At 51.1% G+C, this 26,633-nt stretch overlaps 1 protein-coding gene across 10 annotated transcripts; it reads right to left on the bottom strand.

Annotated features, from left to right (window-relative positions):
* Positions 1 to 157: 157 nt before the first annotated feature.
* On the bottom strand, positions 158 to 22,094 carry MED24 (mediator complex subunit 24). 10 transcript variants are annotated; one of them, XR_013961112.1, is made up of 27 exons: positions 22,029 to 22,094; positions 21,448 to 21,637; positions 21,278 to 21,360; positions 14,595 to 14,633; positions 14,213 to 14,286; positions 13,659 to 13,891; positions 11,965 to 12,076; positions 11,658 to 11,808; positions 11,269 to 11,382; positions 10,680 to 10,727; positions 10,160 to 10,242; positions 9,786 to 9,872; positions 9,238 to 9,349; positions 8,590 to 8,732; positions 8,031 to 8,068; positions 7,526 to 7,608; positions 6,996 to 7,174; positions 6,785 to 6,884; positions 6,043 to 6,218; positions 3,414 to 3,678; positions 2,914 to 3,095; positions 2,644 to 2,734; positions 2,262 to 2,361; positions 1,365 to 1,445; positions 889 to 1,037; positions 485 to 700; positions 159 to 384 (listed from the first exon to the last, which is right to left on the bottom strand). XR_013961112.1 is itself a non-coding variant. In XM_080678457.1 (27 exons), the coding sequence occupies exons 2-27, from the start codon at positions 21,575 to 21,577 to the stop codon at positions 584 to 586; spliced, it is 3,063 nt and encodes a 1,020-aa protein (XP_080534583.1). In that variant the 5' UTR covers positions 21,578 to 21,637; positions 22,029 to 22,094; the 3' UTR covers positions 159 to 583. The 10 variants fall into 10 exon arrangements, 9 of the variants coding, with proteins under 9 accessions (XP_080534590.1, XP_080534583.1, XP_080534586.1 ...); XM_080678457.1 differs by adding an exon at positions 13,458 to 13,514 and having other exon boundaries at positions 159 to 700; positions 8,590 to 8,768; XM_080678460.1 differs by adding an exon at positions 13,458 to 13,514 and having other exon boundaries at positions 159 to 700.
* Between the last annotated feature and the right edge of the window lie 4,539 nt (positions 22,095 to 26,633).

Raw genomic sequence — 26,633 nt, 5'->3', positions numbered from 1 at the left:
GTGGGGGTGGTCTGAGGAAGGAAAGCTGCTCCCACTGCCCTCCCTGCCCCGAATGAGTGGACAAACACGGGCCCCGAGGCCAGCCCTCCTCTGCTCACCCCCCCTCCCACCCCCAGGATGAGCCTCTCCCGGGCCACGGTCAGACAGAGACACTGACAGCACTTACAAAGGGATCCACAGGATCTTTATTTACAAGTGAGCTGACGTGAACGTCCCTCATGTGTTGCCAAACGTTTAAATATACACATACATACATATGCACACTCTGCACCTAAGTGCCTCTTGGGAGGAGGCAGGGAGCACAGTAGCGGTGCGGTGCGGTGCGGTGCGGTGCAGGGAGACCGTCCTGAGCTAAGGGGCCACGCTGCTCACACTTGTCAGGAACTGGCAGCAGGGAGAGGAAGTGATGAAAGAGATGGGGACATCTGAACAGCCAGAAGTCAGGGACAGGGGAGGGATCTGGAAGCTAGCAAAGGGCTCTTACATCATGTGGATATGAGCAATGATGCCTCATCTTTCCGCACTGTTCCCTTTCGAGGCGCCTGGCCCTCCCTGCAGGGCCCCTGCGGCCATTCGAAGCCCCTCAGAGGGCAGCAATGGCCTTGGCAGCCACCTGGCGGCCCAGGGGCAGGCTGAGGTCCGTGATGGCCAGAACCACCTTGGGGCTGGACATGGCTGACACCTTCACCAGTTCTGATACCTGCCACAGACAGACAGACAGACAGCTGCTCACTGGGGCTGCCTCGTGGTGGGCGAGATGTCTCGGGAGAAAGGAGGCCCCCTCCCTACTCTGAGGGCTCGCCGCTGAACCCCAACCTCTGCTAAGCCTTGCTGCCCCCGTCTGACCTGGAAGGTGGGCCGGCTCCACCCCAGACGGGAAGTGCTCACCGTGGTAAAGGGCATGAACTGCAGGATGCTGCCCCGGCTGCCCTGCTCCAGGCAGTCCACGCACTCCTCCATGAACCACTGCACGAACTGCGTGTGGGGGCCGGCGGTCCGCGAGCCCAGGATGGAGGAAATGAGCAGGAACAGGTTGGCTGTGAGGACGGGAGAGTGCGAAGAATCCCATGAGAAGGGTCTGGGAAGGGGTTAGACTGGGAGAAGGTGGGACCGAAAAGGGAAAGGAGAGCAGTGCTGAGTGTCCCCCAAGATGGGGGTGTCACAGAGGAGATGTAAAAGGGAAATTGGGGGTGAGTCAGAAGAGGCACAACCTGGGAGCCTGGGGGAGACGGCAGAGCTAGCGAGTAGGGGAGAAGGAGGACGGAGGCAGGGAGATGTGACAGAGCAGGCAGGGGTACCAAGAGGCCCTCTTCCAGCTGACGCGCCTGAACCCCCGTTTCAGGAGTGGGGGTGGGAGGACTCACCCAGGACTCGGTTCAGTGGGTCTCTCATGTTAACTGTGTGGAGCTGGGAGGCTGACAAGGAGCTGCTCATGGACCGGTCGGCTGTGGGGCCAATGGAGAGCGCTCAGGACAAGGCCCCTCTGCCGGGGAAGCCCTCACGCATCGGGATGGAGGGCCCCGCAGAGGAGTCCTTGGGTCCAGAGTCACCAAGGGGCCCCAAATACAGAGATGCCCAGAGGAGAGGAGACAGAACTAACACTGGCCAGCACCACCAGGCGCCAGGGGCCTCTGCCGCTTCAGCCTCGCATCTCCATTTTCCAGACGAAGAAACCGAGATCAGAGATGCTAAGTAACTAGTCAAAGGCCAGAGGGTTGGCAGGCAGCAGACCGAGCGTCTACCCTGGTCCCTAGAAGGCCTCAGAGAAATCTCTAGAAACAGCAAAATGTAAGTGCCACAGAAGGAGCCCTGGGTACAGAGAGCGAGGGAAGTCGGGCGGGGGAGGGCCGCTCGTCAGCAGGAAGAGTGGGGAGCAGCCCCAAGTCCCAGCCCAGGCCTGCTCCAGCCTCAGGGCCTGTTTCAGGGGAAGGAAGGTCAGAGCTGGTGAGTCAACGGCACAGACTGTGCCCCAGACAGTGGACTCACTTGGTAGCTTGTGGGAAGTCAGGGGCGGGAAGAGACAACCGTGAGCCCCTGGGCCTGGACTGGGCAGAAGAGCCTCCACCTGGCGGGAGGGGCCCACAGCAACGCTGGCCTCTCTGGGGGTGGGAGACAGCAGCCGTAGGAGACAAAATGGGACAAACTCCTGCCACACCCTCTCTGACCGCCAGCAAAGATGCCTGCGCTGGGGCCTAGCGTGCTGCACGCCCAGAGGACCGAGTGCCCAGGAAAGGAGCCGCTGCCCAGCCCTGCCCACTCACCAGGACTGGAAAGGATGTTGGCATCCTCCTCATTGGAGCTCAGGAGGCGCATCAGCTTCGAGGGCTGCATGTCATCCAAGGGGAAGAGGCTGATGTAGTCCTGGGGGGGGGGAACTCACTGTTATGGGAAGAGCCGAGTCCCCACGGGCCTCGCTCAGCACCTCCAGCGGGGCTCCCCTCCCGCTGCATCCCAGCCCTCTCCTCACCCCTCCAGCCCAGTGAGACCCCCTCACAGTCATCACCGCGGACGAGTGCCCGCCACGCTTCCCGGAGTCAGGGAGCCGGCCTGGCTGCCTGGGCTGGGAGGGCGCCTCTTACCAGAAGAGGCTCAGGAAATGTCTGCTGAACAAACCCGGGAACAAGTGGACGGAGGGACCCCTACCTCGATGTCTTCACGGTGTCTCTTCTTTTGGTGGGAAGATGCCTGTCCCTTGTGGGAGGAATAGGAACTCAGGGCACACCAGACGGCTAGCCTGGCAAAGGGTTCCAGGAAAAGAAATAAAATTAGAGGGACCCCAAGGGGGGGGGCTCTGTGCCCATGGTGATCAGGCCCCGTCGGACAGGGCCTCCCCACAGCCCCACTTCCTGGGCGACCCCAGGTAAGGCTGCCTGACTCAGGGCTACAGGGACTTGAAGCTCTGCAGACTCCTACTTGGCAAGCGCGGTGCCAGGGGGGTCCATGAGGCTGTGCCACTTGGAGGAGTCGGTGAGCAGGCCGGGCAGGATGTGGCCCAGCAGGACCAGGGTCACCTGCTGCATGTCCAGGTAGAAGATGGAGTAGAGCAGCTCCACCGCCCGCAGCGTGTGCTCCTTCCGCGTCTCCTTTAACAGCTCCTACGTGGGCAGGTGAGGGCGGATTTGGGAGCTGAGGGCTCTGACATCCCTGCCACTGCAGCCCGTCTCTCGGAGGGCACGCAGGGAGCCCCAGCTGCTGCTCCATCCCTCCCTCTGCCCTGCAGCTCCCCCGGTGAGGACCAGCCTCTATTCTAAGGAAGCTTCTCGCAGCACTTAAGACACCTCTGAGAGGTTAGGTGTTGGGAAGTCAGAGGATGAGAACATGTCAGGCATGTTCTCAGATGTCTCCTGGAGTCTGAGGACACCTGCTCCCCAGCTGGCCCCTGTGTCTGGCCCACCCCCCCCCCACCCAAGTACCTTAATCAGGTTGTTGCAGAACCAGTAGACGCCTCCCATGTGCAGCAAGGTGTCAAAGATGTGGATGGAGCGGCTGTCCACCCATCCCTTCTCCAGCACCTTGGCAAATATGTCCGTCAGCACCTCCTTGATGGGTCGCTTAGGGGGCAGCAGGTTCCAGTAGGGCATCGTGTCCATGCCCGTGGACGGGAACTTGATCTGCGTGGCCGTCTGCTGCAGCACGTCAGCACACATGTGCTCCAGGATCGAGCTCATGATCACCACCCTGGGGGAGGGGGACAGCACTTGAGGCTCGGGGCAACACGGGTTCCAGAGCTGGGGTGGAGAGGGCAGGGGAGGAAACTCCCAGGCCAGACGTTTCCAAGGAGTTGGGTTACGGAAACATTCCTGGGTAATTAACCCCATTCTATGCTAAGGGAGGAGACAAGAGGAAGTTGGAAACCCCTAGCAGACCTGACCTGGCAGGACTCTCGCTGCTGGGCACAAAGCCGATGGGGGGCAGGGCGGGGTACGCTTTCCTTTCCCAGGTTATCTAGCAATGTGTTTGTATTTTCCCTCTCCAAATCCCCCCAACCCCCAGGCCTGGCCTGCCAATCCTCTGGCATAAGTAAGAACAATCACTTCCCTCTGGGCTGAGTGCTTGAGGGGGGTCCCCACCCAGCCTGGCCTCCTACCAATGTAAACTTCCAGGACCGGGCCCCAAGGGCTGCCCCACGGGACTCTTCCCGGCCCTTGGTAGCTGGGCAAATTTGAGTGTATATCCAGGAATTTTCTCGTGAAGAGTCTTCGACTCTGAATACAGACTGGGCCTGAGCGCTAACTGTTCCTGGAACGCCGGTGGCTCTGGGAAAGTCCCTGTGACCCGCAGAGCCACTGCTTCGACCTGCGTGATGAAGCCGCAGATTCCCCACTATTCCTCACCCAGACAGAGTCGGGGGCTTAGAGCGGAAAGCAAACACTCCGTTACTTGTGGAGCGAGGATGATGAGGGAAGACAAGAAAGAGGCAAGGGGAAACAGGTGCGATTTCATAGGCCCTCTCCAACCCCATTTCAGCTCGGTGTTCCACTTCTCCCTTGGAAGGCATCCTGCCGGCCACCTTGTGCATCACCACTCATAACTGACCGACTGGTTCAGGCTCATGTTACAGCAGCGCTACTCCCAACAGCCAAGAGGTGATAAACACCCAAGTGCCCATCGACTAATAAATGGATAGGCAAACATGCAATGTATATACAAACAGTGGAAAATTATTCAGCCTTAAAAGGGAGGACATTCTGACATGCTCTACAATGTGGATGAACCTTGGGGACACTGTGCTAAGTGAAATATGCCAGTCACAAAATGACAAATCCTGTACGATTCCACTTACGTGAGTTACCTAAAGTAGTCAAATTCATAGGAATAGAAAGCAGAATGGTGGTTACGAAAAGCTGGGGTGGGGAGAGGGTGAGTTGTTGCTTAATGGGCACAAGTTTCAGATGTGCAAGATGAAAATGCTGGAGATCTGATTTACAACCATGTGAATATACAGCTCTGGCTGGTTTCACTCAGTGATTAGAGTGTCAGCCCTCAGACCAAAGGGTCTTGGGTTCGATTCCTGGTCAAGGGCGAGTACCTGGTTTGCAGGTTCGATTCCCAGCCCCAGATGAGGCACATACGGGAGGCAACCAATCAATGTGTCTCTTTCATATCCATGTGTTCCCCCCTCCTCCCACTCCACTTTCTCCCTCCCACTCTCTAAAATTCAATGGAAAAAATATTCTCAGATGAGGATTAACAAACAAACAAAAATAATCTCTCTTCCCACTGTTATATAATAAATGAATAACATATATATGAAAAAAAATATATATATATATATACACATGTTAACACTATTGAACTCTACACTTAAAAATGGATAAATGGGCCCTGGCCAGGTAGATCAGTTGGTTAGAGCATCGTCCTGATACGCCAATGTTGTGGGATCAATCCCCGGTCAGGGCACATATAAAGGAGTAACCAGTGAATGCATAAATAAGTGAAACAACAAATTGATGCTTCTCTTTCTCTCCCCCAAATCAATCAATAAATAAAAAATGGTTAAGATGGTAGATTTCATAGTATGTATTTTTTTACCACAATAAAAAAGAGCTTATTGGACAGGTGAATGGACCAGCACCACTGAACTCAACATGGCTGAAGTAGCCAGGGAGATTCTGGAAGCCCATGAAAAGCCAAGGCAGAAAAACGTCACAGAAGACAGCCAGGTGGTGGGTGAGGGGAGTGGGCAGGGCCAAGGCCTGTGAAATCTATAGATGGGCTCACAGTTTCTAGACAGCGACGCAGCTAAGATAATCGCGTTGTTCTTGTGGCAAGCTAGTTCTCCAGAACTTGACCTCCTTGAGGGCAGGAATCATAGGTGTTTGGGGTCTGTATTTCTGGGCACAGCAGGTGCCAGATAAGACACGAAACTGTTGCTGAGTCAGTGAGTGAATACGTGAATAGGAATGTGAGCGAGCAAGGAAGTGAGTGAGCAAGTGAGCAGCATGTTTGGGAAGGTTAAGAGGGGTTAGATATCGGTTCCTGGAGGGGCCGTTTCTCACCACAGACCTGCAGCATTCCAGAAGGGAGGGGCGGGTTACTGACCTCTCGTTGTAGAACTGCAGGGTGTTCTCACTGTACAATGGCCCCGCCAGCTGGCGGATCATCTGCAGCGACTTCTCACGCTCATCCAGCCCCAGCATCCGCACGTGGGCCACGAGCCAAGCCACAGCACACACTGCCAGGCTGCATACCTTGCCTTTGATATTATCTGTGATTTTCTGAGAGAGGGGCAAAGTGTGACCGGGCCACTATCTCCCCTTCCCGGCCTATCACTTTCCGCAGCCTCTGCGGGCAGCGGAGTGCAGCAGGCGGAGCCCTGGGCCACATTCCACACCTCCTTTCACCACAAGTTTGATTTTCCCAGTCACCTGGGTGGGAGGGAGCGGCGGGACTATGATTACAAGGAAGATCAACATCCAAACAGGAGCTCCTGGCTTAAGGGTCTGTCTCCTTGTTCTTATGAAATACAACAATCTAGCCAAAACTGGTTTGGCTCAGTGGATAGAGCGTCGGCCTGCGGACTGGGGGGTCCCAGGTTCGATTCCGGTCAGGGGCACGTGACTTGGTTGCGGGCACATCCCCAGTAGGGGGTGTGCAGGAGGCAGCTGATCGATGTTTCTCTCTCATCGATGTTTCTAGCTCTCTGTCCCTCTCCCTTCCTCTCTGTAAAAAATCAATAAAATATTTAAAAAAAAAAAAAAGAAAGAAAGAAATACAACAATCTATCAAGGACTGGCTCTGTGTCCCAGGGAAGAGAGAAGGCTGCTGGAAAGCGGGGGGCTACCTGGATGGACTCGAAGGCCAGCACCCCATTCTCCCAGGCGTTGAGGATTTCCAAGATGGCGGCTGAAATGCTGAGACAGGCCTCGTGCCAATTCATCTGCCTGCGAGGTCGGGCGGGGGGGAGAAGAATCACCAGGGGAACGAGGTGGGGCTGAGGGAGAGGGACCGGCCCCGCCCCACCGCCCCTGGGAGTGGGGGCCCAGGCCACTGACACCAGCTTCATCTCGGAGGAGTTGTTGAGCAGGGCCACTAGGGACTCCACTTTGGTGGAGTCCGGCCGGAAGCAGGGGTGGTCAGGATTCAAGATTTTGCCCTCCTCGGGCATGCAGGTCTGTATCCAGGTCTCGAAGAAGGGCACCTCTGCCCCTGTGCTCGACTCTGACAGGATCACCTGGGAAAGGAGGCGAGTCACCAGCCAGGTGGGGAGCACATGCCCTGGGGCTTCCTGCTCCCATTGGTCCCCTGGAGAACTGGGGACAAATCAGCTACAGGGGCAAGATGAGGGCTATGCTGCCACCTAGTGGTCGGGAATCCGGCACTGAAGGATTTGGGATGCGACCAGGAGGGCATCTGTTAACTTCTATTAAATGCTCTGGGTGGATGCCTGATTTCTGCACCAAGAACCTGACAGGGGTGGGGTGGGAGGTGAGGGGTGACAGCGGGGAGAGATATTGGCTGTTTCCTTCCCTCTTGCTCCTCCCACTCAGTGCCCCTAATCCTGCCTGCTCTCCTCTCAACTCACCTCGGAGCCATAGGTCTGGGCCACGTGGCACAGCATGAGGAAGGAGATGTCAAAGAGCAAGGCTCGAACGGAGGCCGATTTGGCTGTGAAGGATGAGAAGGCTGACCCGCAGCCCAGGGCAGGGCCCAACGCCCTTGTCTGGGTCTGGAGGGGATCAGGATTCACCTCAAGGAAGGTCAGAGCCAGTGTCTCCTTCAAAGCTCTGAGGCTCAGAATCCTTTTCTTGAGTCTCAATTGGAACATCATTCCTTCCTCGGAATCAGACTCCTGATACCCTCTTTCCCCCCAATACCCAACCAAATCCTAAGGGGGGGACAAAGGGGTGGTTGTAGAAGAACCCTTTCCCAGCATCACCCTCTCTCAAGCCTCCCACAGGCTTCTTGAGTCATCACTCAGGGGAAAAGAGCCTCCCAGGACCCACAAAAGGCACCTCTTCCCTCCTGAGCTCTCCCCCACACCCGCCTCTCAGTGCCAGCCAGGCCTGGGATGCGCAGAGCTGACTTACTGCTTTCCTCACTGCCGTGTGTCGTGAATTCATTCAAACTGTGGAGGGAATGGAGAGAGGCCGCATCAACCAGGGCAAGGGCGGAGTAACAGCTGGGGATGGGGGACCACACCCAGCCCGAGAGGCACTCACTAGTCCCAATTACAGGTTAAACTTAAAATGAACACCATTGCTACAGAAAAGAGAACGTTGTTTTTAAAGATCCCCCAAACCTAGAGAACGGCTCATTGAATAGAACAATTTCTACAGGTCAATTCCAGGTTAACAAGAAGTAAGTCCACAGACTAGGAGAGCCCCTGGTAACGCCTGGGCACACACAGAGCCCCTCCGCGCTGCCGTTCGCCGCCTCGTCACCTCCTGGAACTCCTCCACGTCATCCTCAGCCGAAGCAACGAGGCTCCGTGTCCAAAGAAACGGCCCTTCCCCCAGGGCCTCCAGCTGGGATGCTCTGCTTTGGACTGAGCATCCTGGGAGGCCCAGACCCCAGGGCCCCACCCCATCCTGCTTTCTTACTTCAGATATGCCTCCCCGGCCCCGGTCACAGCTCGGCCTTCCTTACTTGATGAATTTCCGGGCAAAGGACTTAAGCTTCCCCGTGGCAGCAGCTGCAGCCAGCAACAAGTCCAGACTCTTCCCAGACAGCATGTGGCCCAGGACCCCCAGCAGCCCCTCCGGGGACTTGGAGTGGTCTGCATCCATCGTCTGGGGACACGACAGGAAATCAAGTCCTGAAGAACACTGAAGACCCCCCCAGATACAGCCTAGCCACAGTCTCTCTCTCTGCATGTCTCCATTCAATGGTACACCAGGACCTGCAACTTAAATCTACGTCTTTCTGATTCCAATCTGGAAAACGGTTTCTAAAATCTTATCCTTGCTCTCCAAAACCATCCCTCACAACGAAACTGGGACAAGGGTGGTAGGGCCGGGCAGGTGAGGTCCCTGCTGTGAAATTCTCCATTGTTTCTGCACAAGACGAGCTAAGTGAAAGCACCTACCACAGTGCCTGGCTTACAAGTGATGCTCAACAAATGTTAGTTTCAATGGCAGCTTCCCTTGCGTTCCCCCTTTCTCTACTTCCCAAGTAACTACGTATAAAAGCCAGAAGAGAGAGAGGTCTATGGCCTCTGAGTATTTATCTGGAAGTAGAGGGAAAACTGGAAAGAGGGAAGAGACGACCCTGGTGGCAAGGGAAGGGCGCACTCACCTTGAGGATGTTGGTAACCGTGGGCTCCGCTCGGAGGATCAGCCCAGGATTGGGCTGGATGTTGGCGTTTTCTCCCGATTTCTGCTGGGGTGCGTGCTCCCGGTCTGCTGCGCTGTGGCCATACCCAGTCGGCCCAAAAAGGAGAAGAGGAACAGAGATCAATTCCAGACGTGCTCCCTGTCCAGCCCCGGAGCAGAGGCCCAGAGAACGGTGGGAAGCACAGGAGAGAGAACCTTTGGCGCCATGCTGACACCTATGAAAGCGTATCCGATATTGCGATCGCTTCCTTCGGTCATGGGTCATTACAGCCACTTTGAAAGTTCATTTAAGATTGGAGGAAGATTGAGGATTTTGACTTTGATTACAAAGGAGGCTGAGAGTCAAAGCACAGTACCTCATGGGGCAAAACCCTAGTCTGCAGAAACCAGTGTCTCCTGGCCCCAGGCACCCGCCACCCAAACTCTAGACAGGAGGGGAAAGGCACCCAGTAGCCCAGTCTGGACAGGAGAGAGGGAGAGCAAAGGGTGCCCGAGGGAGCTCACACTCACCGCTTGGCCATAAGGTTGTTCACACTGGCCTCAGACAGAAGCCCCTGCTTCCTACATTCCTGAAGGAGGAAGTCTGTGAAGTCACAGCTGTGAGGGAGAAAGATGATGAGGGGACTGGGCCCAGAGCAGGGATTCCAGAGGGGCAGGAGCAAGGGTCCCAGCCCGGGTCCTCCCTCCCTCAGGATGAAGAACGTTTGGAGGGCCAGAGGGAAGGGAGAGGGGAGAGGGGCTTGGGCACTCGGTAACTAAGAGGCAGCTGCCTCCTGCTCCTGCCCGGCGGGTGAACAGTAACACAGCCCTCTGAGGCGTATCTGGCAGGAAGAGCAGTGGGAGAGCCCGGGACACTTCCCAGTCGAGAGCAGCGGAGTTCATACTTGCAGCGCTGGTCAGCTTTGTCCAGCAAGGGTGTGAGCTTCAGCAGGAACTCAAAGGCACAATTGACATCTTCGGTAAAGTCCTAGAGAGCCAGGAATGCCATCTGGCTCCTCAGTCTTTCCGCCCCCCCACCCCCCCACCACAGCCTGCGTTGCAGGCTCACAAGGACACCGCTGGATATAAAGCCTACAAGTCAGCCGTGCCTACCCACTGACTTCCAGTGACTATGGGATGGCGGGGGGGGAGGGGGGGGTTGGGGCATCGCCCTCCATGGCCACCCGGGTCCTGATCATCTCGGGCAACCCTGCCTCCTGAGCAGCCTAGCTGCCTTCTCTCTGGAGACTGGGTGCACGTGTGTGGTGCACACAGATGCTCAGGTACATACACACTCCCCTTCCCACAGGAACAAGGACACACTCCTGCCCAGTTAAGTGACCCTCCCCTTGCTCTGGCTTCTCCAGGGCAGAGACGAGGATCTATCTGCTCCTATGCTCCCTCCGTCTCATTTCTTCTACTCACCTTGTCTCCATGAGAGTATTTCTTCAACTTCACCAAAACCTGTGGGATCTAGAGGATGAGGCAGGGGAAAACAGGAAGCACAAGTTCTTCTCTTCCACCCAGAACTGAAGGCACCCCCTCCGGCCCCTGCTCTGGGCAGAGAGACAGGAACACCCCTGCCCTGAAGGGGAAAGCATTCTAGAAGCCAAATCAGAAAGCAATGGTGCCTACGTCCCCGGTGCCCTCAGCCTACAGGACACAGGGACCCTTCGTCGGCTGGCCCAGCGAGGAAATGCCCTAAGCAAAAGTGGAGTCCCCACTTCAAGGACCAAGGCCTGCTTCCCTGGCTCCCGTGACTGCCCTGCAGGAATCTGGCTGGAGACAGAGCTGAAGAGCACCTGTGTGCTAAGAAACAGCAGGAGCCTGCCAGCGAGCTAACTATGGCCCTGGGACTCTCAGAGAAAAGAATCAATGGGAACTAGTGCTGGGGGACCTGGCAGGCTGGGCATGGCGCCAGCGGGAGAAATGCAGGGCAAAGGCCCAGGGAGTCGCTGCTTTTCCCGAGAACCATCCCTAGACTGGCTCTCCTGCTGCTCCATGTCCCAGGTACCTTGAGGAAGGTGAAAGCCGTCCACTTGAGCTCCTCCGTACCCTCGGGAGACTCGATGAGCCCCACAAGGCAAGCTTTCCAGATCTCCAGGACAAAAAGTGGGGTGGGGATATGCTGCAGGAAGATCCAAGGGCAAGGCATTAGAGGGGCCCCATTCCCCCCTTCACCTCTGCAGGCCCCTGGGGATCAGGCTGGGTTACAGACTGGGAAACACAGAATATGAGAGCCGGGGATGTGAGGTGAGATGGCAGAAGCGTACAAGACAGGGATTCACTTTCCACCATGAACAGAAGAAACGCCATGTCCCCCAGAACGACCAGAAGAATCCTCCCTCTTGCACACAAACGGTCGCCGCCTGGGGGACAGAGAAGCAACTGTGGCCCGCCCACCTGCATGCGCTTCACCATCATCAGCTGTTCCACCAGCGGCTGGGTCTCGCCTGTCAGGTTCATAGTGCCCTCGAGCAGGACCAGCGCGTGGACTGTGGGGAAGCCAGTTTTGTTCGGCTGCTCGGAGTGCACGGACAGCATCATGGGGATGCTGAGGGGACAGATACACAGGGGTGGTATTTGGTGAGCTGGGAAGCGTTGGAGAGCAGGGGAGAGCAAAAGGGTTGGGGCCAGGTGCCACACCACCCACCCCCACCCAGGGCCTTTCCCCTCTCCCTTCACCACCATCGACCTGGGAGCTGGGTACCTCCTAATGAGTGTGCCGCACTGCTCAGCCTGGCTCCGGAGCTGGGGGTTGCTGAGATTGGCCAGGATCTCCCCAAGCTTCAAGAGAGAATGTTCAATAGCTGTCCAGGAGGCTGGCGGAGAAAAGGAAATGCAGGAACATGATGGGAAACAGAGGAGAGTAGCCCCCAAATCCTCAACTTTGGCACCCCCTGGGCCCACAAAACCACGCAAGGAGGCTTCCCTGAGGGTGACATGGAGGCTGGGGGCCTGGGGGCAGCGTGTGCTGTTTCTAGAAGGAGGCTGCACACCAACCGTGAAGCCCCTGGAAACTAATCCCAGAAGCCTGCCTGGTAGGGATGCGTCCAGCTGACTTCAGAGACAGGCAGTGGCAGAGAGGCAGGGGTGGGGCAGGGGAGGGGAGTCCAGAGGCTGGAACAGGGACGTGGCCACAGGTCACTTCCGGAGTGTGCCAGCCTTGCAAATAGCCAACACTCTCCAACTCAGTCAAGCTGGACTCCTGCACCACCTTCCGTATCCTCCACCCCGTCTGGGCCTGGGCTCTAGCTGTCCTCCCTTCGGAAATGCCCCTCCCACTCATCACCTCGCCAACTCTCTCTAGCCTTCAAGCCTCTGTTCAAGCCCCAGCTGCTTTAACAACTTACCCAACTGGTCCAACGCACTGATCTCTCCTAAATGCCTGAATTCATGGTCTATACTGCATGATTTAGCACTTAATTATAAGTCGCTTATCCTAGTTATAATTCCAGAGGGTCAAATGATGAAGAATGGCACCAACTAGCATGGGGGAGGTGAGACCTGAGATCCATTAAGTTAAATATTCATTCATTTTGCAGCCAATAAACATTTGCCAAGTGCTCAAGATAGGTAAGAACCTGTCAGCATAGCCTATTTTTACATCGTGGTCACCTTCCTGTACTTTACACAGGCAATAAAACATGTTTTGGAAAGTAATAAATATACTAATTCTACAACAAGTCTTTCAACCAGGCCTTGAAGACCTGGAGGTAACCCATTCCAGCGTTTTTCACTGTTGGAGAAATACAGATCCTCAGTAGTCCCAAGCCGCAGCCAGACTGCGGCCTTCAGGCCCCACGTCCGGAATATCAGAGCCCTCCCTCCCACTGGGTGATCTGTCTGGTCACAGGCTCTGGAGAGTTCCGATGCTTAACATGTGCCCTTGAGTCGAGAGGTGCGTGGCCCAGTAGGCCTGGCAGCGGACAGGCATCGTGTCTAAAGGACGTGTTAGGCAATGCTCACACAGTCATCTGTTTCTCAGATGATCAGTAACATGGAGACAAACACAAGGATGGATCGTGTGCTTGCCTTGCCCTCTAATTTTTTCCAAGTATACTGCACACTAGTCTTGCTCCCCACGGGCATGTATACTGGTTGAAGGCAGGGACCCTGCCACATGCTCCTTCAGCAGCCCCCCTCCCTCCCGCCCCCAGCACCTGGCAGAGTGCTGGGCATACAATAAGGCTCAGTAAATACCTGTTGGTTGATTGGCTCGGGTGCCACCCTGCCCAAGTCCCTGGGATGTATGCAATGCTTATGGGGAGAAAAAAAAGGAAGTGGGATGATTTCAGATCCTCCTGGAAAAAAGTGGGATGCCATCCTGCCTCTCCCCTCTCAATTAAAGAACCAGATATGGGAGCAGTGGCAGGTGGGGCTCAGGGGGACGAGGGGACATACAGGCCTCCTCTAGTTTGGCGATGTGGAGCAGGGCCCGGTTCTTGGTGCTGCCGAGGGTCTTCTCCAGGCGTTGCAGGCACATGGCAAGCTGCTTCTCCCCCGCAGCTGGAGTGCCAGCCTCCAGCCCCTCCTGGAGCCGCTCGGCAGAGGCTGCAGTGCAGCGCAGCAGCCAGTGGAGGGCGCTGAGAAGGGCCCGGCACAGCCCGATGCACTCCTCCGCTTTGCCATGACAGCTACGGGAAAGGATGCAAAATCTGTCTCTGCTCCAAAGGCTGAAATCTGACCCACACCAACGTTCCCCAGAGTGCCTGGCACTCCCTTACTAGGGAAGAGAGTTGGGAAGTTAGCAAAGTCCTAGGGAAGACAGCCCTGGACAAGATTTCAAATGAGCTACTCCAAATCGAGAAGAGGCATTTTTGTCCTAAGGACCAAGTAGAAAAGGATGGGGATGGTGGGTGTGGGTGAGCAGGGGGGGAGAAGTGTGGGAAGCCACAGAGTCTCTATACTTTACACTAAGCTAGTGCTGGAGGTTGTGAGCCTCTCACCCCTATTACCTTAGTCGGTCACAAAACATGTCCATGATATCTAGCAAAGCCTGGACACACAGGTCCCGGGAAAAGTCATCAAACTGTGGAAAGAACAGAGGTGATGCTACAGTCAACCCCTGGTCTCACACGAGGCAGATGGAACACTCATCTTTCCTCCCACCTCAGGTTTAAGAATGGGCACCCTTTCAACATTGGAGATTGGCTAATTGCCAGCCCCCGCTTCCCAGGATGCTCTCCCTTCCAGGGAAAGGCAGCTATGCCATTCAGAGGCATCCTGTCCAGCCTCAGTGGTCACATGATCAGAGCATTCAAGGAGGTGGGGCCCCCTCCGTCATGACCATATCTTTTCCCCTGCCCCCACCCAGCTTGTGAGTAGCTATGATCATACCTTACTGATAGCTGTGAGGACAGAGGAGTAGGACACCATCTGGAGGGAAAGAAGAAAGATAAAGTTCAGACAACTGGTGTTCCGCAGCGGAGCGGACAAGCGCTGATACTTCAAGTTGCTGCAGCTCTCCTGAAACCTCAACCTCTCAAGAGGCCTTCCTCAACCCACTAAATGGACAGAACACCAGGCATTGTCTCCATTCTTCCCTCTATCAGACTCACCGCAAATGACATCATAAGCATGAACCCATTCAGAAGATGATTTGGGGTATTCAAAGGTGCCATGTTTCACGGTCCACTATAGAGAGTTTAACTGACTGCCAGTGGACAGAAGCATGGTTGTGTTCCTTTACTCCTACAACTTCTATCAAGAGTGATTTTGTTTGTACAAGAACAGCCCGACTGGCATGGCTCAGTGGTTGAGCGTTGACCTATGAACCAGGAGGTCACGGTTTGATTCCTGGTCAGTGCACATGTGGGGTTGTGAACTTGACTCCCAGTGGGGGGCGTGCAGGAGGCAGCCAATCAATGAATCTCTTTCATCACTGATGTTTCTCCCTCTCTCCCTCCCTTACTCTCTGAAATCAATACAATAAAAAAGAACTGGAGACAAGCACACATTTCTTGCAGTGACTAGGGAGTAACTGCACCCTGACACAGGTAGTGAATTCCACTATTCACCTCTTACTCATTTTTCCAGGCGTTATTCTCGAGGATTCCTCCAGGACACCTTCTCTGATCAACCCCAACCTCCCACCCAAAGCTGAAATCCGCCTCTGTGTCCAAGTAATCCCCTTGTGCCCATCACTGCACAGCTGGTGTCTGCCGCACCCCGCCCCCTCACACACACACACCGAACTAGAAGCTCCTTGAGGATAAGGATGCTTTTACGCGGCGACCCATGAACTTGTTGACAATGTCTGTGGAATGAATAAGTAAGAACACACCCTTAGATCAGCATTTCCCAAAGTAGCTTCTAAAGCTGCACTGGACAATAGCGATGCCATTAGCCACATGCGGCTTTTTAAAGTTAAACAGAATTTTAAAATGTATTATCTGTTTCTCTAGAACCCACCCTGGGGCCCAGCAGGTAGTAGGTCCTCCGTAAGTTTTTATGGCTTTGGATCGATGAATTCTCTTTCGTCACTGATGTGTCTTTCATTATGATATCTAAGATGTCAGGTAACTAATGTTCTGGGGGGGGGGGATTTACCTTAAAACAAATTTCTATTAGTAAAACCTACTTATCACCATAAGATCAGAGATATAATTCAAAAGAAATAATTTGTCCTGAATGAAATTAAACCCTACAAAAAATCTTTTAAGTTGTCATAGTCTAAAAAAATAATAATATAGCATGCTGATGAAAATGAGTAATACTACAGAAAACAGTCACAATCGTATACTCAAAATTAGTGGCACAATACACCAAATGAAAAAGCAAAATACAATGACAGAAACTGTCAAGATAATTAATTACCTGCCTTGTGGGTTTTCTTCACTAGAAAAACAGAACTTTCCAAAGATTTAAGAAGAAAGCTAAGTCAGCCGCGATGACCTTAGTCGGGTGAACTTTACATGCATGGCAATACCTTTCACGTCTTATTTTCCCATCATGTGCACAGACTGCTATCTGTTCAGACATCTTTAACGAATATTCTTGGATTAAACAGGTGCAAAACACACAGAAGACTTAAATACACAGTGAGTGTTTAGTGCCACTCTCAGCAGGACGCACTGGGAAGCCAATGCTAGTGTCTGACAGTGATCAGGAAGTTGGGTGCCTGCCTGGGCGGGATGACCGTAACGTTCCAGGCGAGTGTTTTGTTTATTTATAACTGATGTCCCCATAGCAAGAGCTTGGCAGAGAACAGAACCTTGCTGGATACCAACCTGAAGGGGGAGCTGGATGTCCCCACTAGAAACAAACCCCAAACTACCAGAAGAGACACCCGCAATTCTGTACGTTCTGAAGGATGTCATTGGTTATATGTTTATATGGTCTCCAAATTCAGGATTCTGTTCAGTAAATTTTTGCCAACAGTATCAATAAAGCACTCCTACTCTAGAGACCTAAAAATACTTTCCACATGGTGAACTGTTTTAACAGCAGGATTTAACCTATTCCAGTCATAATATATCCATCAAAGCAGGAGCGCTAAACTACCAGCAGCCCAAGGATGGAGACCGTCTATGTGGCCACTACACACCTCGCCAGCCCAGACTGACCCCACCGCTGCTCTCTGATCTCCTCTGCTCTTCATAGTCGACACCCCAACTGCTCCTGAGTACCTCTATGAGCACAGCACTGGGCCAAAGAGCCTCTTGACTCTGAAGGAAAAATAAATGACTAATTTTGCACAGCACTTTGGAAGTCATGAAGGTCTTCCATGTATATTTATTTCTCTCACTGTTACTTCAGCCTCTTTATCCCTCTTGCTTTCCCCATCAGTGTTTACACATCTCAAGATTCTTCTATTTTTAAAGGAACTTCCCGCAGACCTCACACTTCCAATTAACCATCATCCTCTTGTCTGCTCTTCACAGGCATAAGAGTTCTCTATACTCACTGACTACCTCCCCACCTCCCGTTGGCAATTCAACCCATTCCAATCACTTCTGTCCTTCCCACGGCATGAATCCTCTCATTAAGCTCATCAGCAAACTCTTGTTGTTACACCCCATGGACAGTTCTCAGTTCTGATCTCAATGACCTCCCAGCAGCATCAAACACCAGGAAACACCTCCTCATTCTTCATTCCACTCCTTCCTCCTGTGACTTTTCTTGATACCCCGCTCTCTCACTTTTCTTTTCTTCTCTCCTCGCTGACCCCTTCCTTTTGGGCTCCTATAAGGAATTCTTTTCCTGTGTATGTTCCTTAAATGTGTTTGGTTCCTCAGGAATGTGGCTTCGTCACTCCCTTCCTTTCTCACACTCCATACTCTCCGGGCAATCTCACCCATGCCCATAGTTTCAGTTACCATCTGCAGACGATGACTCTAAATCAACAGCTCTAGTCTAGGCCTCTCCTTCTAAGTTCCAGACATGTATGTTCAACTGCCTACTCAGTATCTTCTCTTTGATAGCCCACAGAGGCACCTTAAATGTAACAAGGCCAAAATCAAACATGCCATCCCCACCACTCATCTGCACCCCAAACCTAACAGTCCTACTCTACTCCCACTGTCTTCCTACGATCCCATCATTCATCTTACGATCCCATCATTCAGCCACTCCTCCAAACCAGAAACCTAGACACTAACTTGGATTTTTTTCCTCTCTTTCACACTTCTCCTCCAGTCTATCACCAAATCCTCTCTCAATGTCATTTCCTAACTTGTTCTTGAATTTACCTTCTTTTAATATGTTTTGTTGATTTTTAGAGGGAGAGGGAGAGAGAGAAACATCAATGGGAGAGTGAAACATGGATGCACACCCTCTATGGGGGATTAAGTCTGAAACCCAGGCATGTGCCCCAACCAGGAATCAAACTGGTAACCTCTCGTTGCATGGGACGATGCCCAACCAACTGCGCTACACTGCACTTGAATTCATCTTTTTTTTGCTGCTGCCATTTCCCAAGTTTTTTTTAAATTTTATTTTATTTTTTGTTAATCTTCACCCAAGGATATTTTTTCATTGATTTTTAGAGATAGTGGGAGGAAGGGAAGGAGGGAGAGGGAGAGAGAGAGAGAGAGAGATCCATTGGTTGCCTCCTACATTCATTCCAACTGGGACCTGGGATTGAACCTGCAACCCAGGTGCCCATGACCAGGTCGAACTCAAGATCCTTTGGTTTTTGGGCCAATGCTCTAACAGCCAGGGTTGGCACTTCCCAAGTTTATGCTAGTATCATCTCTTTCCTGAATTACTACAATAGCTTAAATCAGGAGTCGGAAAACTATGGCTTACAACCTAAATCTGGCTTATCCACCATTTTTGTAAATAAAGTTTTATCAGAACACATGCATGCCCACTTATTTACATATTATCTAGATCTGCTTTCAAGCTATGACAGAACAGTAGTGACAGAAACTATATGGCCTGCAAAACAGAAAGTATTTACTGTCTGGTTCTTTACAGCAAAAATATTCCAGACTAAATTGTGTCCTTGCCTTCTGTCTTACCCCCTTTCAACCCATTCTTCAAACTATAATCAGAGTAATTTTTCTAAAGTTAATCCACAAATTCCCCAAATCCACAAAGTCAAGAAAATCCCAATCAAAATATAACAGGATTTTAAAAAGAACTTAGGTGGATTCTAAAATTTGTCTAGAAATGAAAATGCCTGGGTCAAGAAATTTTTGAGAGATAAAACTATGGGAAGACTTGTCTAGCCAGGTATCAAACATACTATAAAGGTACAGTAATTAAAACAATAAAGTACTGGTGCAAGAAAAGACCAATATATCAATAAAATAAACTAGACTGTCAAGATATGGAATCTTGCCTATAAGAAAATTTAGGATAGGACAAATAATGGTCTATTCAACAGAGGTAGTTGAGCCAACTGTCCATCTGTCTGAAAAAAATATATAAATAAATTTGAATCTCTGTTTCACACTGCAATAAATTTTAACTGTGTCAGAGAAAAGAAATATAAAAAAATAAAAGTGAAGTGTTGGCAAAAATTAGAGAAAAATATATTTTGATCCTTAGAGCAGGCAACCCCGTATGCAAAACAAAAGCCCCAAAGGGAAAAAAAAAAAAAAAAGGCTAAATCTGGCAACAGAAACATTAAAAACTTCTGCATGCTGCCCTGGCTGATTTGGCTCAGTGGACAGAGCATTGGCCTGCAGACTGAGGGATCCTGGGTTCGATTCTTGTCAGGGGCACATGCCCAGGTTGCAGGCTCGATCCCCAGTGGGGGAGGAGGGTGTGCAGGAGGCAGCCGATCAGTGATTCTCTCTTATCAATGATGTTTCTATCTCTCTCACCCTTCTCCCTTCCTCTCTGAAATCAATAAAAATATTTTTTTAAAAACTTCTGCATGCTAAGAAAATAAAAATCACAAACTTAAAAAAATGTGACAAAGAAAATTGAAAACATAAATAACAGATAAGGGTTAAAAGATAGATTATTTTTTTAATATATTTTTATTGATTTCAGAGAGGAAGGGAGAGGGAGAGAGAGATAGAAACATCAATGATGAGAGAGAATCACTGATTGGCTGCCTCCTCCACACCCCTATTGGGGATCAAGCCCACAACCCGGGCATATGCCCTTGACCGGAATAGAACCTGGGACCTTTCAGTCCACAGGCTGACACTCTTTTTTTTTTTTTTTTTAATATATTTTATTGATATTTTACAGAGAGGAAGGGAGAGGGACAGAGAGCTAGAAACATCGATGAGAGAGAAACATCGATCAGCTGCCTCCTGCACACCTCCCACTGGGGATGTGCCCGCAACCAAGGTACATGCCCTTGACCGGAATCGAACCCGGGACCCTTCAGTCCGCAGGCCGACGCTCTATCCGCTGAGCCAAACTGGTTTCAGCTAACAGGCTGACACTCTTATCCACTGAGTCAAACTAGCTAGGGCAAGATAGATTATTTTAAAAGACACTTAAAAATCAGTAGGAATGCTTGGAATGATGAAAATGTTCCAAACTGATTGTGGTGATAGTTGTACAACTCTGAATATTTTAAAAACTATTGAGATATAAACTGAGTGGCCAGATTATTATGATCTCTGAACGCATAATAATCTGGCCACTCAGTGTGTGTATGTGTGTGTGTATATATATATATACACATATTAGAGGCCTGGTGCATGAATTCGTGCATGGGTGGGGTCTGGCCAGCCTGGCCAGGGCGAGGGGACATGGGCGGTTGGCCCACCTGCCTGCTGGTTGAACTCCTGGTCGAGGGGACAATTTGCATATTAGCCTTTTATTGTATAGGATATACACTGAGTGGCCAGATTATTATGCGTTCAGAGATCATAATAATCTGGCCACTCAGTGTATATCTTTAATCGGTAAACTATTTATATAGTACGTGATCTATAGCTCAATTAAGCTGTTACCAAAAAAATAAAGAAAACATTCAAACAATAGAAAAATGGGCAAATGGTATACATAAGTAATTCACAGAAGATATGCATATAAAAATATGCTCAACATCACAATCATGGAAATACGTAATATAACATGATGTTATTTTTTGCTTCTCTGGAAATAAATCTGTAAGATTCTATCCAGCATTGGCAAAGATGTGTGGAAATACTGTCAAACACTATGTACAGTCTTATCAATCTGCCTGGCTAACTCAACATTCATGTTTTGGTTTAAACATCGCATCCCTCTGATTGCTCATAATGGATTAGGTGCCCCTTCCATGTACTCCCACAGTACCCTATCCCAGCCACTATCATAAGCCTATCCTGTGACTGACGGCTTATTATATCTGCGTTACCCACTAAATTCTTTGGGTGCTGGGAACAGACCTTGTTCAGAGCCATATCCCCAGGGCCTACAGCACCGTCTGGCACATACAAACATTCGTGAATATTTATTGTAGAATAAGTTAATGAACTATTATTCTTTCCATGAGAAAACTGCGGCTCGGAGAAGTGATATGTTCCAACAAATTCACCTGGACGGTGTATGAGCCCACAACGATACTCTACGCCTTTTATATTTTCACACCCTCACCCTCTGGAACCGGTGGGGCAGTTTACCTGCGAGCTAATGGCATACTTCAGGTAGGACAGGATGAGAGGATTGGGGGAAGGTCCAATCATGGCCTGCTCCAGCAGTGCTTCTGCAAGGGGAATCACAAAGTAAGACCGTGTGGTCACAACTTTTCCGGTGTAGCCCTCCCATCCTTCCTTCCTATTTCACTGGAGACCTGCTAGGTTGAGAATGTCCCACGTGGCTCCTTTGGGGAAGAATTTCTTCATGTTGATTGCCCACTGGTAGTCACTCCATCGCTCCTTCCAGGCTTGCAAAATGGCTTGCTTCAGGTTCACCACCTTCATGATTGCACTCTCAGGAAGCCGGGGCCGGTGGCGGTCAGCTGGGAGGCGGGAGAAATCGAGCTAGAGAAGGGGAGAGGAGATGCTGAGGGAAAGAACGGGGAAGAGCAGACTTGAATGAAATGGAGAAGCTACAGGAAGATTTAAGGGAGACAGAACCAAAAAGGAAAAGATGGGGGAGAGGGTGGTAAGGATCCTGCCAGGTTCTTCCCTCCTGGACCACCCTTTCTTAAGCTAACGAGGGTGTCAAAGGGGCTTAATACAAAGAGTGAAGAGGACAGCAAAGGGTTAAGCCAGTTCTGGTTGCCTAATTATTCCCTCAGCTCTGGCTCCGTCCCTCAGCAGGCATCACCACTCCAAATCTAGACAACACCCCCATTTCCTCCATCTTCCACAACCCTGACACTATAATCCCGTTTCCTTTTCATCCACCACCGCCCCAAATTAAGCCTACCGGACAATCTAGTTCTAAGACCTAAGCATCGCCATTTTGGCACTTATCAAAGAGCTAGTTTTCTATTGGCTGGGCGCAACATACAGGAGCCAATGCCGCAAGAGACAGGTCACGCCGCGAGGTCTTCTGGGAATTGTAGTTTCTCGGACTGAGCTAGCGTGGAAGATAAGCAGTCAGCCCGCCTAGTTTCTCTCCTTTAGAGAAGGACTTGTAGGAGCTAAGGCATCACAGGGGCTCAGGGGGGTGAGGGGAGAGGGCTCTCGAAAGGTCGCTCGCAATTAGACCTCGCCCAATGACGTCACTGCTGACTCGTTATTTAAATATTCTGCCACTCCTTCATTACCCGCTAGTTAGTAGGCACAGCAAGGGGGTGGCGTTCTCTTAGCAATATGTTTCTTCTTTCCTGGCATATTTAAACAAAAATTATTTCCTAAACCTCTGAGTCTACTACCAGAGTTGTTCTCATTACCACACTTATGTTCCAGAGGCCACATTGAGGCTTCGTCAGTTACACACATCACCACTTCACCCCCAAATCTGGCAGTCCTCCCAGAATCTCCTGGCTTTGCAGACTACTTGAATACCAGGAGACGTAGGAGGAAACTGAGGTTAAGGTTATCAAAAATAAGGAAAGTCTGAGAAATTGTCATAGCCAAGAGGGCCTTAGGAGACATGATGACTAAATGTAACTTGGTAATCTGGGTGTGACCCTGGAGCAGAAAAAGCACATTAAGAGAAAACTAAGAAATCTGAATAAGGCATGGACATTGGTAAATAATAATGTATCAGTATTGGTTCAATTGTAATTGTAACAAATGTACCATACTAATGTAAGGTGTTAACAAAAGGGGAAATTGGGCTTGGGGTGTGTGGAGACCCACTACTATCTTCAATTTTTTCCCCCTATATATTTAAAACTATTCTTTTAAAAAAGTTTATTAGCCCAGCTGGTGTTTCTCAATGGTTGAGTGTTGACCTATGAACCAGGAGGTCGAGGTTCTGATTTCAGAGATGAAGAAAGAGGGAGAGATAGAGATAGAAAAACATCAATGATGAGAGAGAATCATTGATCGGCTGCCTTCTGCACACCAAACACAGTGGATCGAGCCCGAAACCCAGGCATGCGCCCCGACTGGAAATCAAACCTCAACCTCCTAGTTCATAGGTCAATACTCAACCACTGAGCCATGCCAGCTGAGCAATAAAAATATACATACATTTTTAATCCTTGCCCAAGGATATTTTTCCATTGATTTTTAGGGAGAGTGGAAGAGAGAGGGAAAGACAGAGAGAAATACTGATGTGAGAGAAACACACTGACAAGGACCCCGGCCAGGGAGGAGCCTGCAACCAAGGTACATGCCCTTGACCGAAATCGAACCTGGGACCCTTCGGTTCGTAGGCCAATGCTCTATCCACTGAGCCAAACCAGCTAGAGCTAATTTTTTTTAAGTTTATTAAAAAACGTGCTGTCTTGCTTATCCTATGGAACCATATTGTAGATAATTATGTCCATGGCTTCCAGCATTGGCCCTTCTGTCCCACTCAGTGAAAAGTCAAAAAACAAATGCTACCTACTTCTGGCTCCAATGTCTGAGTCTTCCTATACACAGCCCTCATCCTTGCTCTGTCCTGTGAACAGGTTGTCCCTAATGTTTACAATGAGGGACAAGAATAAACAGCCCAGTGTCCCCCACTCCTATTTTCAGCTCTCCATCTCATAGCCTGAGGAACTTGATATCCTAGTCCGTGAGTCCAAGCTCCATTCATATTTCCCAACAGCCATTCTTTGACCACCCTTTCAGTGGTCAATCAGTTCTCAGGAAAGTGAATCTGGGGGAGCAGCCCACCCAGGCTCTGGAAGCAAACGTGTGGGCCTTAAGAAAGAACAGGATCCTGGGTATCTGGAGTGTAGTGTAAACAGGGAGACAAGGACTCCTGTTCTGAAGAGGAGAGTGCAGCTGGAGGAGGGCCAGATCACACCCCTCTAAGGTCATTACTGCTTATGCCCTTTCTTTTCTTCTTCTTTGTTTGTTTCTTTATATATCACCTTTTTATTTTTTTAATATATTTTTATTGATTTCCGAGAGGAAGGCAGAAGGGAGAGAGAGAGATAGAAACATCAATGATGAGAGAGAATCATAGATCGGCTGCCTCCTGCACACCCCACACTGAGGATCGAGCCCATAACATAGGCATGTGCCCTTGACCAGAATCAAACCTGGGGCCCTTCAGTCCACAGGCTGATGCTCTGTCTGCTGAGCCAAACTGGCTAGGGATGCTTATGGCCTTTCTACCTCCCAATGCACCCACCCACACACCCTCCATTCTGCTTCCTTTTGCACCTGCCCAAGTGATACCATTGGGGAACAACTGCCAAATATGTGTAGCCAAAGCTTCCAAAGCAGGAAGGAGGAAGAACCCAGACTCCTCACACTTAACCTCCAGACTCCCCCCAGCCATACCCACACACTTGAGATGGCCTCAAACCCTGTTTGTCTTTAGTCTCTCAGTTACCTGGAATCCCTTTCTCTCCCAGGCCCCTCACTCTGCCTCGGCCTGCTGCCCTCCTCTCATTCCTTTCCTGTTACTACAGCCAAGGAACCCCTCCTTGAGCCATCCCTGGATCCTGCAGCTCCTGTCCCCTCCCTCATAGCCAAACAGCCCCTCTGGGAAAGAAGCTGTCAACTTTGTGACTGCTCCTGACTGGACTAGTGGGTGTTGGATCCAGTCCACGTGCAAGTGGGGAATATTTGGGTCCTGAGGATAGTCATGTTCTAAGCTCAAACCACCTCCCTCTGGCAAGAAGCCTGGCAGATCCGAGTTGAGGGAGAGGGGGTGCTCCTTCCCACTTCACAATCGCAAGGTGGCTTTTGCAGTCTGGCCAGCTGCCTTCCCTGACCCCCCAACTTTCACCAGCAGCCCTTTCTCTAGGCGTGGCAGGGTTTCGCCAAGGATTGGACTCCCACGGGAACATAAGGACTCCTTTAGTTCTGGGCAAGGGCTGTCTTCCGCTTCTCTACTTGGTCCTGTCTCCTAGTCTGTGAATATCAGAAATAGCCTTCCCATACATCACTTCTTCTCCCCACATCACAGTAGCTTCCGAGGACCCACAAGCTCTCTGGCTTCCCGACTGTAAGGACAGGACTCCATGATAACCCTCCAACATGTGAAAGAAGAGATGCTGACGATCCCTTTGAGTGTACAAGGAAACCCTCCCCCACACAGCCCTTCTCAAAAACTCTTCTTGCTCCACTTTCTCTTGCTGTCTGTTTCTTCTCCATCAGCACTGATAGGGCCTGAGCTCCCACCTCTGCTCTCTTAGCCCTAAGCCCCAACCTCTTCATCCTGTTGGCTGGGTCTGGCTGCAGAGAAGAGGGGCAGGTGGAAGCCAGCCAGGCAGAGTGGCATGGTAACCCTGGAGCAGTGGCAGAAAAGGAGCTAGGCCAGAATGGGGGCTTGGAGTGAGGTAAGTGGTTGTGAGGAACAAGGTTTTGGGTACCCAATGGGACAGGGGCATTCGTTATCTAGGTTAGAAAGAAGTAGAAGGAAAATGGGTAAGAGTCTAGGCCCAGGAACACTGAAATACTCGGTAAGGATATAAGGCACAGAGGGAAACTGAGTCATTCCCCTCCCCTAATGGAATATCTCCTTCTGGAAGCTTGCTTGGGTCCCCCCACTATGGAGAGTTCATTGGCAACTGGTGGATAGGGAAAGAGAGGGAGCTGTTCCCACATACTCATACACAGCTGGCTCCAAACCAGTTTCCTGTCCTCACCAGTCCCCGAATCAAACTGCCTGCTTTTTATCTATGGGGGGGAGGGGAGAATAGGGAAGGAGCCTATATGGTGGGCCCACCTCAGGACAGCTCCTGGATCCCCCCCACTTCGCTGCCTCTGCCTTCCCATTGACCTCACCAGAGGTCCAGAGAGAGACCAACCAGAACAGTAAAAGGCAGAATTTGAACCATCCTCCGAGCGGTTTCCTCTCTCACACCCCGAAGAAGGCCTTCCCTCTCCGCACTGTAAGTGCCACTCTGTACTCTTGGCCTCCACACCAGCCTTTAACTGAAAGGGGAGGCTGCTGTATGGTAAGACCCAAACTCTATGGTAAAGGAGACCGCCCCCTACCCCTCCCTCCTCTTCTCTTTCCTCCTGGCAAAGGCAGGATGAGGGGGTCCTATATGGGAGTGAAACCAGGAGCTGGGAACTTTAGGGGAGCGAATACCTGCTACATATTACATGTTAAAAAAAAAAAAAAGTGTTGCCCTGGCTGGTGTGGGTGGCTCAGTTGGTTGGAGCATCATCCCCTACACCAAAAGGTGGTGAGTTTGATTCCCAGTCAGGGCACATACGAGGTTGTGGGTTCAATCCCTGGTGGGGGTGCGTATGGGAGGCAATCAATCTATGTTTCTCACATCTCTCTCTCTTTTTTTTTTTTTAAATATATTTTATTGATTTTTTACAGAGAGGAAGGGAGAGGGATAGAGAGTTAGAAACATCGATGAGAAAGAAACATCGATCAGCTGCCTCCTGCACACTCCCTACTGGGTATGTGCCTGCAACCACAGTACATGCCCTTGGCCAGAATCGAACCTGGGACCCT

Source organism: Plecotus auritus (assembly GCF_963455305.1).
Source record: "Plecotus auritus genome assembly, chromosome: 7".
Classification (NCBI taxonomy): Eukaryota; Metazoa; Chordata; class Mammalia; order Chiroptera; family Vespertilionidae; genus Plecotus; species Plecotus auritus.
This window is presented reverse-complemented; position numbering and strand designations above follow the sequence as displayed.